The sequence below is a fragment of the Pteropus alecto genome, unplaced genomic scaffold, assembly GCF_000325575.1.
Source record: "Pteropus alecto unplaced genomic scaffold, ASM32557v1 scaffold20, whole genome shotgun sequence".
NCBI lineage: Eukaryota > Metazoa > Chordata > Mammalia > Chiroptera > Pteropodidae > Pteropus > Pteropus alecto.
In genome coordinates, this window is record NW_006436298.1 from 6,890,901 (window position 1) to 6,907,528 (window position 16,628).

The 16,628-nt window shown below is 33.9% G+C and overlaps 1 protein-coding gene across 1 annotated transcript; it reads left to right on the forward strand.

Annotated features, from left to right (window-relative positions):
* Positions 1-1,471: 1,471 nt before the first annotated feature.
* Positions 1,472-16,502, forward strand: CENPH (centromere protein H). The gene is made up of 9 exons (XM_006913107.3): positions 1,472-1,693; positions 3,332-3,387; positions 7,321-7,369; positions 7,758-7,832; positions 8,965-9,021; positions 10,936-10,999; positions 11,345-11,396; positions 12,608-12,771; positions 14,535-16,502. The coding sequence occupies exons 1-9, from the start codon at positions 1,569-1,571 to the stop codon at positions 14,625-14,627; spliced, it is 735 nt and encodes a 244-aa protein (XP_006913169.1). The 5' UTR covers positions 1,472-1,568; the 3' UTR covers positions 14,628-16,502.
* Positions 16,503-16,628: the final 126 nt, after the last annotated feature.

Here is a 16,628-nt window from a genome sequence, read left to right on the forward strand (position 1 = left end):
ATCAGATTGTTAAACTGCTGGTGATACCAAGTTTGATCATCTGGTTAAGGTGGTAACTACCAGGTACAGCTTTGCTGTAAAGGTGCTGTTCTCTTTAGTTTTAGTATCTATTAGTGATGTTTGCTTTGAATCATTTATCTCACTGGGAGTGGCATGATGGTAGTTACGTAATTCCGTTACCCCTTCTATATATTGGACATTCTCTAAAGAACAGCTTCCCACCCACACCTGTACTAATTTGTTTACCCTGGATTTTCAAAAAAATCATTGTTAGACTCCATTAATATAGTGTTTCTCAAAGTGTTGTCTCTAACCAGCAATATCAACATCACCTAGAACTTGTTAGAAATGCAACTCAGTAACTTTGGCAGCTAGCAATCTGTTTTAACAAGCCCTTCCCATGATTCTGATGCTTGCTCAGATTGGAGAACTGCATTGTCTTTGTCCTGAATTTTCCCAGTGGACACTTGATAGGCAACTGCAGAAAAGGATGAGGCTGACGTGAGATATTGGAAGACATCCCTGATAAAGTGGAAAAAGAACAATAGGATCACTTTTGTGTAGAACTAAAAATAAATGGAAACAAGATGTTCTTCCAGGAGTTTGGGGGTAGGAATGGCAAACTGAATATCTCATTTCGAATTCTACGGTGCCTTTTGAATCTTTTACCAGGATCCATATTTCTCTCATAATGGAGAGGAAGAAAGGGGGTGCACTGTGTGATTAAATGTAACTTGGGGAAACCAGCTGTAGAAGAGAATGCTCATCTCTCTTGTTCCAAGGGGTCTGAGCTGCTGTGCTTGTGCCAAAAAGATGGGTCCCTTACATCGCTGCCCATAATGAAAAACAAGCAGGCATTTATGTCCTGCATTTTCTTCATGACCAGCTCATTGCCCAGCTAAGACAGCTCAGTTGTAACCCCAAATTAACAGGCTGATTCTTGGGGGGCATTCAACTGTTACGAGCGAGAAATTTACTGATAGTGGAATTTCACGCTGGTAGTCTGGGGTTCAAGTGTCTGCACTGTGGGTATCTGAATTTGGGCCACTCGTTTCTCCGCCAACCGGGTCTGGACCTTGTGAACTCAGATCGAGTCTACTTAACCCTCTAATACGTCTTTCCTAGCCTACCCGGCACACGATGCGTCTAAAAACGGTTGTCCCGGAGATCCTGAGTCCCAGCGCCAAGGATGAATGAGCATTCGCGTTTTGGGGTTTTACCCTCGAGGCTGCAGCTCCCAGCAGCTAAGTATCCCAAATAGCTATAGCGTAGCACTCGACAGAACTCACGGTCAATTAAAGTTCTCCGAACTTTTTTACTAGTGGTTTGCAACGATTTCCACCAGCAGAGCCAGGATAAAAGGGACAGGAGTAACAGTGGCAACCGAAGAATCAGACGGATAGGACGCAGCTTTGGGGCGGAAACTACGGGGCTGCAGGGCGGAAGGGGCGGGGCGGGACGCGACGGTTCTCCAGCCCCTTCCGGGCGTCAAGTTAGTGGCGGGAAAAGTGGTCCCTTCTGTGGTAGCGTCTGGCAGTCCTACGCGGTATTTTTTTCTGCCAGCCAAGATGGAGAAGCCATCCGAGGAGCATGAGGTTGCCGAGCCCGCGGACTCCCCAGGGGAAGGCGGGCCGCCGCCGGTCTCTGGCGCCGAGGCGGGGCGTCCCGAGGACCACACGACCCTGCTGCTCAGGTTGTTCCCTCTGGCCCACTCGGCCGGAACCAATTGCGCGATGTGGCCAAGAGCTCCGCCCTTCGCTCTGAATGGCCAGAATGCCTTGAATTTAGACCCGGTACTGAGTGGCTGCGTGACTGCATCTTTCAATTAAGCTCCTTAAGCTCCTGTTTTCATCTTCGAAAAGCAGAGAAAAAAATGACACTCTCCTAGTAGAGTTGCTCGTGAGGTTAAATGAGATACTCTGGGACAGGTGTTTAGCACAGTGCCCAGAGCCCTTTCCCTTTCTTATCCCCTCACTCCCGGGGGCCCCTATTTTTAAGTGGGTTGTGGGGTTCATCCAAACCCTGAGCTACTGGAGGGAGATTGCACTGCCCTTTTATAGCTTATGACCCTTTTCGATCCAGAAGCTTCATTTGCTGTGTTTTCTATCAACAGGGCGATGTTTATACTTTTCCACTAGGCAGTTGCTAGGGGAAGATTTAATAAGAAGGGACATCAATCTCCTAAACCAGTGTAGAAACCACACCTCTAGGCCAGGATCACAAGAATATTTAATAACGTGAAAATTATATGAAATTCAAATTTCAGTCCCTTAAGTCTTATTGAAACAGCTTTCCTGCTATAAGAGCTGAGCTTATTTGCAACAGAGACAATATGACTCACAAAACCTAAAATATTTGCTACTCAGTCCTTTACAGAAAAATACTGCAGACTGGTTCTTAATCATAAGAAGGGGATTTTTAAAAAAATAAGCATTGTAAGTATATTTTAGCTTTGCCACTGCTTTGAAAGGCTTTGGCTTATAAATCTCACAACCTCACTTTAAAAATTCCCTCCTTGCAATATAAAATAAACATTTAAGATATAAGATCTCCTTTTCCATCTCAGCTGAAAAGAAACTCGTATTTCAATGTGTCTTTTAAAACACTAGCTGACGACATCCATGAAATTGCTCTCTTCATTTGGAATTTTGAAACATAAGGAACTTATGTCATGGAGCTTTAGAAATTTGTGTAATGTTTCTTAGCTTCTTAAATAGATCTCAAAGGCATGAAGTAAACAGTTTCAGAATTATGAAACTACCAAGTAAATCTGAAACATCTTTTAAGTACAGCTTATAACTAATTACCATTTTACCCATAGGTTTTATATTTATTTTATGTATGATTTTGAATTAAGTAGAATCATAGAACAACTAAGAAACTATATGAGTTACTTAGCTATCCAAGGATTAGTATCTTTGTTATTTTTCTGGATCTCCTGAAAGTGTTGCAATCTGGTTGTAACTCATTACAGTGTTTGCATGTTTCCCCATTTTGATCATTAAGCCCCACTTCATTGTGGCCCATTGATATAATTTTATATCACCCAATAAGTTTAATTTTGTAAAAAATTTAAAAATCTAATTTTTAACTTTTTCTCACAGATGCTGTTTTTCCTCTGTATTTAATTTTGTTGTATTCTTCTTGAGGCCTTAAAGTTCTTTATACGCATTTTAAATAAAATGAGGCCAAACTTGAAGACTTTAATGCTGAGTTTATTTATTTTCATTTTGTTGCATCAGCTTCCAAAAAAGATGAATTGCTTTCTCTTATAGTAATGAGTAAAACCTCAATAAATATATGACTTTCTCTTCTCTTTATCTGTTTTCAGGCTGAGAGCACAGACAAAACAACAACTCTTAGAATATAAATCAATGATTGATGCAAGTAAGTATTTTCATTTTCAAATAAAGTTTTATGAGTTTGATGAACAGTACTTTAGGGAAAAGGAAAATCAACTACACAAAGAAATATTTACTTTGGTAACAAGTGGCAGCATGATGCTGCACATGTAAGAAGACAAAAAAATAGTCTTGCCTCGGCCCTCAGAAACTACTTAGGGATTCATGAAATAGCTGTAAAATAACTAAATAACAATGTAAGACAATTGAAATCTAGAGATCAGAGAACTGGGAAATCTTTGTGGGCCATGTAGAACTTGCTACCATCAACAACTTGAAGATTAGATGAGATGATTGTTAAGCAAGTGATTGATCAGAGACCTATACTTTGAGAAGCACTGGATTATAGGAATGAGAGGCAAGACGGATATCAGGTTAAAGACACAAGTAACAATGTTCGATTCTAAACAAAATATTTTAATTTATCTGTTAGAATTATTAATGCAGAAGGCTCTAGGACCAAGAGAGTACTAAAATAATGGGTTTAGCCCTCCTGAAGTAATAACCACCTATTGCCACCTGATTCCAAATCTCCTGGGTCACAAAGATATTTTCGTGAATCTTACTTTCTCTATGAAATAGGCTTAAAGAATAAAACCAAATAATATATTAGGTTAAATCAAGAATTGTGGAATAAATCAAGGGACCTCAAACATACCTGAGTCGCTTCACCTGAATCCATGTTTGAACCTAGGCAATTTTCAGACTCTGCTTGAGCTCTTTTTTGAGGACATAGATCTGAAGGCAGTTCTGCTGTATTTTCTGTTGGCTATTCCAGGATTCCTAGTCTTTTTATGCAAAAAAAAAAAAAAAAAAAAAACTAACTAAAAAATGGGCCCCTTAGCTTCTTTTTTGCTTAGTACAACTAGTAAATTATGGAACTGGGATATGAACCAGGCCTTCTTGCCTCCAAAGCCATGACCCTTTTATTATATCAATAATGCTTACCATAGAATGACCAATAGGTGACTGTCCTTCCCTTGGAGGAGCTAATAGTCTCTTTGTTTCCAAAGCTCATGCTTCTTTTATTAAACCAATGATGTTTTTCCTCAGAGATGAGTTAATACTTTTGCTGGCATGAAAGCCCACATAATAGAAAAGGATAATCTATCTTCTTAGAGGACAGGGTGTAGCAGAAAAACTTTGAAATTTGGACCATTGATGAATTATCTCTAGGTATTCCTGCATTCATTTAACTTCTTTATAAGTGTTTAATGTGCCCCTGGCACCATACTAGGCAGGGAGATATGGCGTTGAACAAGACAGACTTTGCCCTCATGGATCTTAAATTTTCGAGCAAGACAGGTAAGCAAAGAAACATATAATTAGGAAGTATGGTAAGTGTGATGAAGGAAATAATGGTGCAATAAGACAGGAGGCTACTTTAGACAGGATAGTCAGAGGGCTTCTATGAGATGACATTAGAGCTAAAATCCAAGTGATAATATGAAGTCTGCTTTCTCATACAGTCCTTGTTTTCCCTGTATAGATTTTATTTTTAAGGGACTGTGACATCTGAAAATTTGAGTAGATTTAATAGTCCACATTATTAAATTTACAAGTAAAGGAGAGGGCAAATTTAAAGCAGGCCACAGAAATTAGGTTGTAGTCTTTGAAAGAAGATTTTTTTTAAATTGATTATTTTACCATTAAAAAACATATTACTGAGACTGTATTGCTTGAAGGATTTTTTTTATAAGTGCATTAATTTTAAAGGTACAAATTAATGAGTTTTGATAAATGTATATCAATGTAACCACCGCTACAATCAAGACACAGAATATATTTCTGTCATACCTACCTTGAGTCACTTCACAGTCATTTCTCACCCTTACCTCCAACAGCCACCAATTTGATTTCTGTTACTACAGATTTGTCTTCCAGAGTTGTGCTGTCCAATACAGTAACTACTGGTTACACGTGGCATTTTAAAGTTAAAATAATTAAATAAAATTTAAAATTCAGTTGTTTAGTTGCTCTAGTCACATATCAAAATGTCTAGTGGCTACCATATTGGACAGTGAAGATGTTAAACATTTTCATCATCACAGAAAGTTGTACAGCACTGTTCTAGAATTTGATGTAAATGGAATTATATGATATGTATTTTTCATGTCAGACCACTATTTTAATTGAGACTTCATGTAACATAAAATTTATTTTAAAATGTGCACTTCAGTAGTTTTTAGTATATTCACGATGTTGTACAACCATTACTACTATCTAATTCTAGAATATTTCCATTTCCCTAAAAAGAAATCCAGTACATGTTAGTAGTCACTTCCAGTGTGTCCGGCTACTTTTACACAGCATAATATTTTTGTCATTCATCTATGTTGTTTGTTTCAATAATTCATTTCTTTTGCTTGTAGAGTATTTCACAATGACTATTCTACAATTTGTTTATCCATTCATTTGTTGATGGATATTTGAATTGTTTACAGTTTCTGCTCATTATGAATAAAGCTGCTATAGACATTTGTCATTTATACATGTCTTTTTCTGGACACTTGTTTTCATTTCTCTTACTTAAATACCTAAAAGTGAAATTACAGGGTCATGTGGTAAGTTTCTTAATAAATTGCTGAACAGCTAAAATGATTATACCATTATGGAACATTACTCTCAGCAGTGCATGAGACTTCTAGTTACTTAATATCTTTTTCAATTTTAGTCATTCTAGTAAATATGTAGTGGTATCTCATGTGGTTTTAATTTACGTTTCCCTGTAAGCTAATCATGTTGAGTATCTTTTCATGTGCTTATTGGTAATTTATATATAAATCTACTCTTAGGACTTGTCTTCAAATATCTGCCCACATTTTAATTGGATTGTTAGTCTTACTGAGTTTAAGGGTTCTTATCTAAAATCTGTGACTACAAAGTCACAAAGATTTTCTCCTATATTTGGTTTCAGGTTCAACATTCAGGTCTGATCTTTTTTGAGTTAATTTTTGTGTATGGTGTGAGCTAAGAATTAAGGTTCTTTTTTTTTTTTTTCACATGAAAATCCAATTTTTCTAGTACTATTTGTTGAAAAGACTTTCTCCATTGTATATGTGTGGTCTATTTCTGGGCTTTTTCCCGTGTTCCCTCAACTATGCTTACAATAGTACCACACTATCTTGATTACTGTAGCTTTATAGTAAATCTTTTTATCAGCTGCTGTACCTCCAACTTTATTCTCCATGGTAAATGTCGTTTTGACTGTTCTAGGGCCTTTGCCTTTCTATGTGCATTTTTAAATCAGGTGTTTTTTTTTTTTTTTTCCCTCTGTAGAATATTGTTCTTCAGGGGAAAAAAGGGCCGATAGAATTTTGACTGGGATTTTTAGGATTTTTAGATAAGTATGAGGGAAATTGTTGCTTCAATATTGCTTCTCTCAATACATGTACATGGTATATCTTTCCATTTCAGTATTTGATAGTGTTCAGTGTGGAAGTCATACATATATTCTGTTAAGTTTATCCTTAAGTAATTCTTCTTTTTGAATGCAATTGTACATGGTTCTTAAAATTTTTAATTTCCAATAATTTGTTACTCATTTAGACATACATTTTTTTTTTTAATATTGATCTTATTCATTTTTTTACTCCTTTTTATTTTCTATCATTCTAAAACTGTTCTACCAATATGGTAGCCACTGGCTCCATGGAACTGTCAAACACTTGCAGTGTAGTTAGTCCTCATTTAGAAGGGCTGTAAATGTAAAATATGCACAGAAAAAAAGATTGTGAAATATTTCATTAGTAATTTTAAATTGATTACATGTTGAAATGGTACTATTTTGAATCTATTGGATTAAATAAGCTATATTAAAAATTACATATTTGGTTTATATTTGTAGTTTATATTATATTTTTGTTGGACTGCACTGTTCTAAAATATTGCTAACTTCAAAAAATTTATTTATTTGTAGATGAAGAAAAAACTCCAGAAGAAATCATTCCAGAAAAACAAATTGAAACGTATGTCATATTTTTAAATTTTATTTGTGGTTTTTACTAAGATTTAATAATAGTCATCTTATAATATTGTCTTTTTTTCCTCCTTTTTGTTTCCAAGTAATTTGTCACAGATGTATTGAGAACTTGGTGATATGGGATGTAGACTTAAATGTACATGAGTGGCCATATTAGCACTTTTGACATCCCCCCTTTTATAAGATACTTACGAGGGTATCTCAGGAGGCATCAGTTTACCAAATCTGTAAATGCATTGGCGTGGTCAGCGTGTAGAATATTTTTATTTAGTTAGAAACATTTTACTTTTTTCAAAGGTTTACTTTACAAATTTATTCCAATAGCGACTTTTTCTGATATTGCTGAAATTCTTTTGTTTACACTTCTTTTATAGTAAAATTGAAGACCTAGAAAATGAAATTGAAGAGGTTAAAATTGCTTCAGAAATGAAAAAGCTTGCATTAGACAGGTAATTATTACATTTTAGGTATAAGCATTATGAACTGAGTACAAAATGGGTATGACTTGAGGTGAAGAAAATATTTTAGTCTAAATGAATCAACTGAAATGATGATTAGACAATGGGCACAAATTTTGAGCCTTGAGAGAAAAGTTACATTATTCATTAATATCTTCATTTGAAGAAATTACATAAGATAGGGTTAATAAGGAAATGTTAATCAAAACAATGTTATTGTGAGGTTAAATCCCATTCATTGTTTGGAATTACGTGTATTCATTTATTCCAGTAACTGTTAATTGAGTAAAAGAATTGTTGTTCAGTTTGAATAATGTATATTTTTAATTACAAGTTTTACATCTGGATTTTAAAAGTCATTGAACAAATATTTGAGTGCTTGCTACTTCCTAAGCTTTATGCTAGGTGTTAGTATATAGCTGCTTGTAAGACAAATGTGATTTCTGGCCTTCCCGGATGAATTTCTTCATACATTTAATTGAAAAGCAGTTAAAGTGCTTTTAATTGCTTCTAGCTATGAGCTTTTTCCCTCATTATATAGATCATATATAATTCTAGCTCATTATATAGATGATATTTTTTGACTAAGGTGACTTTAGAGCTATTAAGATATCTTTCAATGAGTCAAATTTTTTGTGTATGATAGAAAGAAATGGCTCTAATATTGCTGAGTTGGTTGCCTTTTTATTATTACTTATTAGCTATTTGAATTTAAAAATGCTTTATGGAGCTTGTTCGTACGTAGATATATTTTAAAGTTTGCACTTAAGTACGGCATCGTATTCCCTAACTCTTTCCATTTTAAGCCCTTGTTCATCTCTGTTGTGCCTTAATGCTTGTTGCTTCCTCCCTGTTGGCACAGGGTGGCTGGAGAACAAAGGTCAGGCTGGATTTCAGGCCTACTCAGACCCTCAGCCTCAGCAACAGCCACATCCATCTTTGTGTTATTTCATATTTCTGCTACTTATCTAAGTGTTTCCCATATAATATTGTTTCAAAACCTACTTATGTTTTATGTTATATTTAAAGAAAAAACAATCTTTAACTTGTCATATTTTTAAATTTTCTTTTCAGTGCACCATAATGTTCATGTTTTCTAATGCAAGCTTTTTTCTTTTTATAGGATGCAACTTTCTACTGCACTTAAGAAAAACCTCGAGAAAAGTAACATCCATACTAGGTATGGGAATTTTTTTTTCTGTATTTGGTAAGAATGGGTATTAGCAGGGGGTCTACATAATGACTTTCGTTTCATGATTTTAACTGTCGCTGCCAACCACTTTTACTGGAGAATAAGGAAAGTGATGGAAATTTTGTGAGCCCTCCTCAGCATTACAACTTTTATAGTCCTGCTGACATCTTGTTCAGATTACAGCCCTAAGAAGCAATTTAGGTTTTATCCAGATAGTCTGAAAATTTTAAAGGAAGGATTTTAAAGTTAACTTTTGTTCATTATTTACTGAAAAACGAACAATCCTATCTCATTTAATCCAACCACAACCCAATGGAGATAGAAAGTATACTCTTCATTTTTCATTGGCAGAAATGAGCTTGTACACATTAAACAATTTGCCAAATAGTATAAAATAAAGACTCTGACAGTCAAGGTCCTCTATAATTTGGTTCTAAATGTCTGGCCTCAGGCCTTATGTCTGAAAACTCTAAAAATCTTGTGAAAAAAAAATCCCCTCCCATTAGCAGCAAAGTGCCAAGATGGCTCTGGGCATCACCACCTCCCACCCCCCATTTTGGCATCTTTGTCCAGACTGATACACATTCTCTCCATATTTCATTTAAATCCAGAATTACATAAATTCTAAAATCTGAATTTGAGCTAACTATTGCTCCCCCATAAACATGAAAGCTTAAAACACTCTTGAGTTAAAGTGCTGTAGGACAGGTTCAGCATAAAGTTTATAACCAAGTTAGCTGTAGGTAGTAGAAAATGAATTCAGCTCTTCCAGGTCTGTGTAAAAATTCCCACTTTTTAGCCTCCTAATAAATTCCTTCTACAATATCAGAATGATTGGTGTTATCACAATGACGACGTTGCTGGCTCCATCCCAAACCTACTGGTCTCGGAATCTAAAACCTAAGGTGCGGGGTAGGGGTAGGGGTTGGTGGGAAGGACGACTGGCAATCTATATTTAGCAAGCCTCCTAAGGAATTGTGGCAGTTTGTAGTATGAGAACTGTTCTTGCCCAGTCTTACTTCATACCCTTTTGCTCCAGCCATTCCAAACTACTTGATTTAGGTAATTACTTCATGTCCTTTAAGATTCAAGGGTTTCCCTTGTTCCACTCTGCAGTTATTACAGTGGTTCATATCCATTACTGGTTGTAATGAAACCGTACTATAGTTGTGGATTTTTCTCCCCCACCAGATTCTTTCCTCTTTGAAAACAGGTACTGTATTTTATTGTTTTACATTCCTTATGCCTGGCACGATTCTTGGTATACAGTAGGCACTCAGAAATACTTGTTGAGGAAATGGGGATAAAAAGCCACTCATTCAGTGAAACTATTCTGTATGATACTGTAGTAGTAGATACATGTCATTATACATTTGTCAGAACCCATAGAATATACAGCAACAAGAGTGAACCCTAATGTATTATAATGTCTTGAATATAGGTTTATCATTTTGTAACAAACAGTCCACTCTGATGGGGGATGTTGATAGTGGAAGACACTGTGCCTATATGGAGGCAGAGGGTACATGAACTTACTTTCTGCTCAATTTTGCCGTGAACCTAAAATTGCTCTAAAAAGTAGTCTTCTTTTTTTAAGCAACTTATTAGCAAGTTATTACAGTGTTTTCTCTCTAAATAGAACTCTTTAGAAATGTTTTTACATGCTTAAACTTAATGTTCTTAGTTGTCTGTGACCAAAAATTTTACTAGGGAAATGCATCCCTAATTTTAAACATGAATTTAGATTATATCAAACTTTTCCAGATTTATTTCGTTAAATGATGACTTTCTGTTGAAGTGTACAGTGAATTTAATGAAAGTAATATATGCTAACTGGTTTCTTCTAATGAGATTTATTGCTTTTAACTAAGGTTAACAAATCATATTTTTTATTCCTTTCAGTGCGCTCATGGATAACATGAAACATATATTAAAGCTAAATAAATTAATAATGAAATCACAGCAGGTAACTTTGCGCATTAGGCGGCTTCTGCATTCTTATGATTTCAGTAACACCTTCTTGCTGGTAACTGTATTGTATATGATTAAATAGGATTTCCCAAAGAGACTAGTATGATTAGAATTCACTGTCTTTAAGTTTTCTCTCTCTTTTTCATAACTCTTGTTATTTTTGACTAATGTAGCTAAGTATCTACTTATAATTTAAGCTACTGTCTTCTCTTGTGTGGAAATGAAGGAACTAAAAACTGGAGCTTTAGAAAACATGAACTAAAATATAAAATTCAGTGATTTAAGTATTATAGGTTTGTTCTTATGTAATATCCCTTAATGTTTTTATTTCTAATAACAGGAATCTTGGGATTTAGAAAAAAAACTGCTTGATGTTAGAAAGAAGAGATTTGGTATGTAGAATAGCTCTTTTTTCTTTCTTTTTTTTTTTAGGGTAGAACACATTTTCATTTACTGTGGAGATTGATAAAGCTAGATCTCAGCTACTGAGAAATTTCTTAATTTTCATATTTTCTTAAAATTTTGGCAATTTAAGAAGTAGTATATAAAATGTATTTTGCTTGATGCATTTTTGTTGTTTTAGAACATTAAATCACAAAATTAAAACATTCTCAGTGGGTGAAAATCAAATGATACAGAAAAGTATAATGTGAAAGTCGTGCCTCCTTCCTGTGTGACCACAGTTAGTCATAGTTAGATATACATAATTTTTAAATGATCAGTTGGTACATATGGTTCTATAGCTTTTTAACTTAACATGAAAATGCATTTTGCATTGAAATTACTTAAATGTTTATTTCAAAAGTAATATATATTCTGCAGAAAATTTGGAAACAAAAGTGTACATACGTTAAAATTTTTATTTTACCACCAAGCAATAATCAATTTTCAGTGCTTATTATAAAATTGTCATCAGTTTATTTTGTGTTATAAACTACTTTTTTCATTTAACAATATAGGCATGATTTATTTTTAAATATACAGACTTGCCTGGTTGTAAGTAATGTCAAGGTCAGAAATAGCCTTGGTCATCTGATCTAATTACCCTTTGGATGTCATTTTTCCATTGCATTCCAACCTGCTTTTGATAAATTAATGTCAAGGATCCAAGCTCCTAAGACATACCCGTTTATGTTTTCAAACAGTTTAATTCTTAGAACATTTCAGGAACTACAAAAAATGGTTGATGACATTTATCCCTGGAGAAGGGAATCTTACTTTTCACTGAAAATTTATCTTCGTGTTATGTCATTTTTGTAAATAAAGGAGGGAAACTCTTACCTTACATATATCTCCTGCCTATTTGGTAACACAGAGTAAGACCTGTTTAACATGATGTCACTTCAGACATTTGTAGACAGCCATCATTTTCATATGTACAAAGCTTGAACATTTGCATTGCTAAGTATATAATTAAAATATTGATATTTTGCACCAGGGAAGTAATTTTCACATCACAATGGAACTGCAAGCTAAAATGCTCTTTATTAAAAATATTCTCTTGATTGAAATAACCGAGAACTGTTCTACTTCGAAATTTTTTAAGACTCTTATGTGTAGGAGTTGGTATATATAATGTATTGTTTTATTTCTAACCTAATAGAATTAAAACAAGCTTCAGAAAGTAAGCTTTTAGAAATACAGACTGAAAAGAACAAACAGAAAGATGATTTGGACTGCATGGAAAAGTCAGGCGAGATAAAGACCATACAACAAAACCTACAAATGGAGATACAAATTACTACAGTTATTCAACATGTGTTCCAGGTAACATTTATATAAATTAGGAAGGGAGGTAAAGAACTTTTTTAAATGATTGGTTCTATTACTTCAGTCTTACTTACAGTTAGTCTTTGATCTTGACAAAATAATTAATTCAGTACTGAAAATTGGTCTGTTTACATATATCTGGATTTCATATATATTTAATGTTTAAAAGCTTTGATTTTTCATTATGGTTAGACCTTAGGCATTTATAAAAGGAATGATTTTTAGCAGCTCTATGAAGGCAGCATGGTGTAATGGCAGAGAGTAATAGACTCCAAGTTGGGAGGTGGGAAAACGTGGATGAGGATGATGAGAATCTAGAGGTGAGATCCTAACTGCTACTGAAGAGTTGCTGACCTTGAGAAAATAATTAAACTTTTTAAGCATCAGTGTCCTTGTTTAGAAGGAGTAGTTGTGAAAACTAAAAAAAATAATTTGTTAATTATGTTTAGCATAGTGTCTGATCCAAGTAAATTCTCAATAAATGTTGGTAGTTATTATCATATCAAGCTTTCAGTTTTAAGTGTTCGTTCCTTTCTTCTGGAGGATTTTTAAAATTACTCTTCGAATTATAAAATGTCTCTGGAACTGCTGAAATACTTAAATTAACCAGTTTTCAATTATGAAGATCCACAATTAAAACTGTCTATTATATGTAAAGCAAATGCCTGTTACATGTAAAGCATATCCTTGTAGAACATGAGGTATTTTATCTCACCATAATAAATTCCCCAGGTCTTACACCTATTTTTAGTAGCAGTGAGTGATTTGATTAGGATTAATCAAATCCCCTAGGTTAACCTCACGTAGAATATTGCATCATAAGTACAGAATCATTTTTAATTTTCTTTGGGACATGTTCCATTCTACTGCTTTGAGACTTTGATTATCCCACATTTCTTTTTATTCATATTCTATAAATTAGTGTTAATTTTGATTTAATAAACTCATTGCTTTGTTAAACAGAAAATCGCTCTGGCCAACTTAGGAGCTCTCTTTATTCCTAAAGGAAGATCAACCTTTAGGGGTTAAGTCAAGCTTGAATGCTTTCTTCTACCTGCCTTTGTGAATTTGACTGGATTTATACACATTAGCCCCTTTAATCATTTATAGCAAGAATGTGTCTTATATAAGCCAAAGATTTAAATATTTTTTGTGTTACAATATACCACTTTAAAATTTATTGTAACATATTTCAATTAGTAACTCGGTATCTCTGAGCCATAGTTTTTCAAAGAATGACCAGAATTTTCATTAATTATCCTAACCATTTCTCTGTTGTCTACCACAAAAATATTCTTCACCTTTTTCAGGGTCTTGAAACATTGCAAAGGCTGAGAACTAAGTTCTTCTTTTACTTCTTTTTAAAAATAAGTCATATTACTTATGTTTAAATTGATTTTCACCATAGAAAAACAAAATGAACTCTGAACCACAGCTGCATCTTTTTCCTTAAATCTGGGATACCACCGCAAGTATCCTTAATGGGTAAAAACTATCCACAAAAACTTATTGAAGCATAAAAAATTGTTACCATTGTTAATATTCCTTAGCATTATGGGGATTACGGCTGAAATGAAGCTTTACTGAATGTGGAAATCAGGATATAAGAATGTATTACTATTTTTTCCCCATGATCACAGTAAATGTTTATACCTAGTTTGGTAAATACTTGATAAGATCAGTAAAGAAGATTTTTTATAATTTTGTTAAATATTTTGAAGTACTTATAACTTTAACTTGAAAAAAATTTTGTATTACAGAATCTCATTTTGGGGAGTAAAGTCAATTGGGCAGAGGATTCTGCCTTTAAGGAAACTGTTCTGCAGCTTGAGAAGAATCTCACCATGATCTAATAAGAATTCTATTTTGGCATCATTTGTTTCTGTCCTTGGTATGTCCTTTAAATAGCAAATTTCAAGTGAAATTTTTTTTGGTATTTTTGGAACTATCATAATACTGCAATTATTGTTTAGCTTGAGTTAACACTATAACATGGAATCTATTGTTTTAAATATAATTAAAGTGACTGGCATACTTTAAAAGAATCTGAAAATCTTAGCCTTGCAAGGATCCAGAAAGACATTATCTAGTCCAGCTTTCCACGCAATGTGGATATTTCCACAACGTTTATGGATGTCCCAGCTTTCATTTGGAATACTTCCATGCATTTCTTTGTCAACCAAAATAGTAGAAAAATTAGGAAAGCATATCCATATCTTTATTTTTTTAACTGTCAGTTATATTTTATTCAAATAAATCTTCTTTTAGATTTATCTCACTACAGATTCTTTTTTTAAGATGTAATTGACTTTTAACATTGTGTAAGTTTAAGGTGTACAGTATGTTGATTTGACCACTGTGGCCTTAGGTAACATCTCCATCATGTCACATAATTATCATTTCTTTTTCATGGTGAGAACATTTAAGATATAATGTCTTGGCAACTTTGAAGTATATAATACAGTATTGTTACCTAATCACAATGCTATGCATTAGATCTCCAAAACTTACTCATCTTCTAACTATAAGTTTGTACTCTTTGGCCAACATCTCAATCCCTGCCTTCCCCCCCTCCCCAACCATTTCTTTAAACAAAGACCCAAATAAAGCACCTCACCCTTGAAAAAGAAAAAAAAATATGTCCTAAGTGTTAAAAGTTGTGGTCATTATAAAGGAATTGTGACTTTTTCTTTTGTATTTCTATATTTATTATGTATTACTTTTATAAGTCAAAAAATGAATGTTACTCTTCTAATTAAAAAATAGAACTTGTCATTTTTTATACATCCCATTCCATCTTTTAAAAACTAATTTGAGCTCTTTATTAATTTGGAGCTGTTGATCATTTTTATAGACAATGTAGTGTTTTCAGCATTCTTTAAAAGACTTTAATCTTGAAAAGGCACTGTTTGAGTAAAGCATCCTATGAACTATTTAGAAAAATGGTTTTTTGAACACGCTAAATGTTTGACTTCCCCAGGCTGCTCTTCCACCTGGGTCCTGTGCATGATTACAGCAACCAGCCTGGTAGCAATTTCCATCCGTCTCTACTCCCTTAATCACAGGCGAGGCGCCATCCAGATTGGCACATGCCAATCACTTCATCCTGGCTTTCTCCTGACAGGGATTTTGCATAATAGGTTTTGGCATTGAAAGCCCAGGGGGCCATTGTCTGGAACCCAGGGCTTCAGTTTACTCCCGAATAATCCACTCCCAAATAAGTTTCTATGTCACTAATTGAGCCATTAAATGGCTAGCTCTCCAACCTCCTAAATTCTAAAACTTTAAGTCATCGGTCCATCTCCATTTCAATTAATGTGTTTAATGGTAACATTTTTAAGTATACAAAGTACAATTACAAAATAAAAGTTTTCCATGTAAAAAAAAAATTAAAAAAACTTGAAAAGATGTACTGCAGTTGGTTATAGCATTTGAAATCTGTTCTTTAGATCAATAATAGAAATAGAGATTTGCCTAAATTTGTGTTATAAGCACTTTTCTTTGGAATATTTATACTTTTATGTCATTTTTTAAAATAAACCATGATTTATTTGTAATTTTAATAATAAATCATGATTTGTAATATTATTCCTTATGCCACAGTTCTTGGAAATTGTCTATGTAAGTTGTTGTAAAACAGGTTATATTTTTCTTCTAGAAAAACATTCTGGAAAATGCCTTCCTGATCCAAAGATACAGCATTGAATAAATTATAGATGCACATTTTATTAGTGAATCTCAACTCAATCGGTTATCAGTAGCATCTGAAAAACTTTCTGCATTTTCCTGGGTTTGATTGTCCTATGTGTTCCCTCTGAAAGCCCAACTCTGAGAGAGAAATTGTTTTAGTCAGC

Excerpts from the sequence above, each read along its gene's own strand:
- CENPH (XM_006913107.3), top strand. The coding sequence starts at position 1,569 with ATGGAGAAGCCATCCGAGGAGCATGAGGTTGCCGAGCCCGCGGACTCC. Across the intron at positions 3,388-7,320 it reads TAAATCAATGATTGATGCAA|ATGAAGAAAAAACTCCAGAA; the intron begins GTAAGTATTTTC and ends ATTTATTTGTAG. Across the intron at positions 7,833-8,964 it reads AAAAAGCTTGCATTAGACAG|GATGCAACTTTCTACTGCAC; the intron begins GTAATTATTACA and ends TTCTTTTTATAG.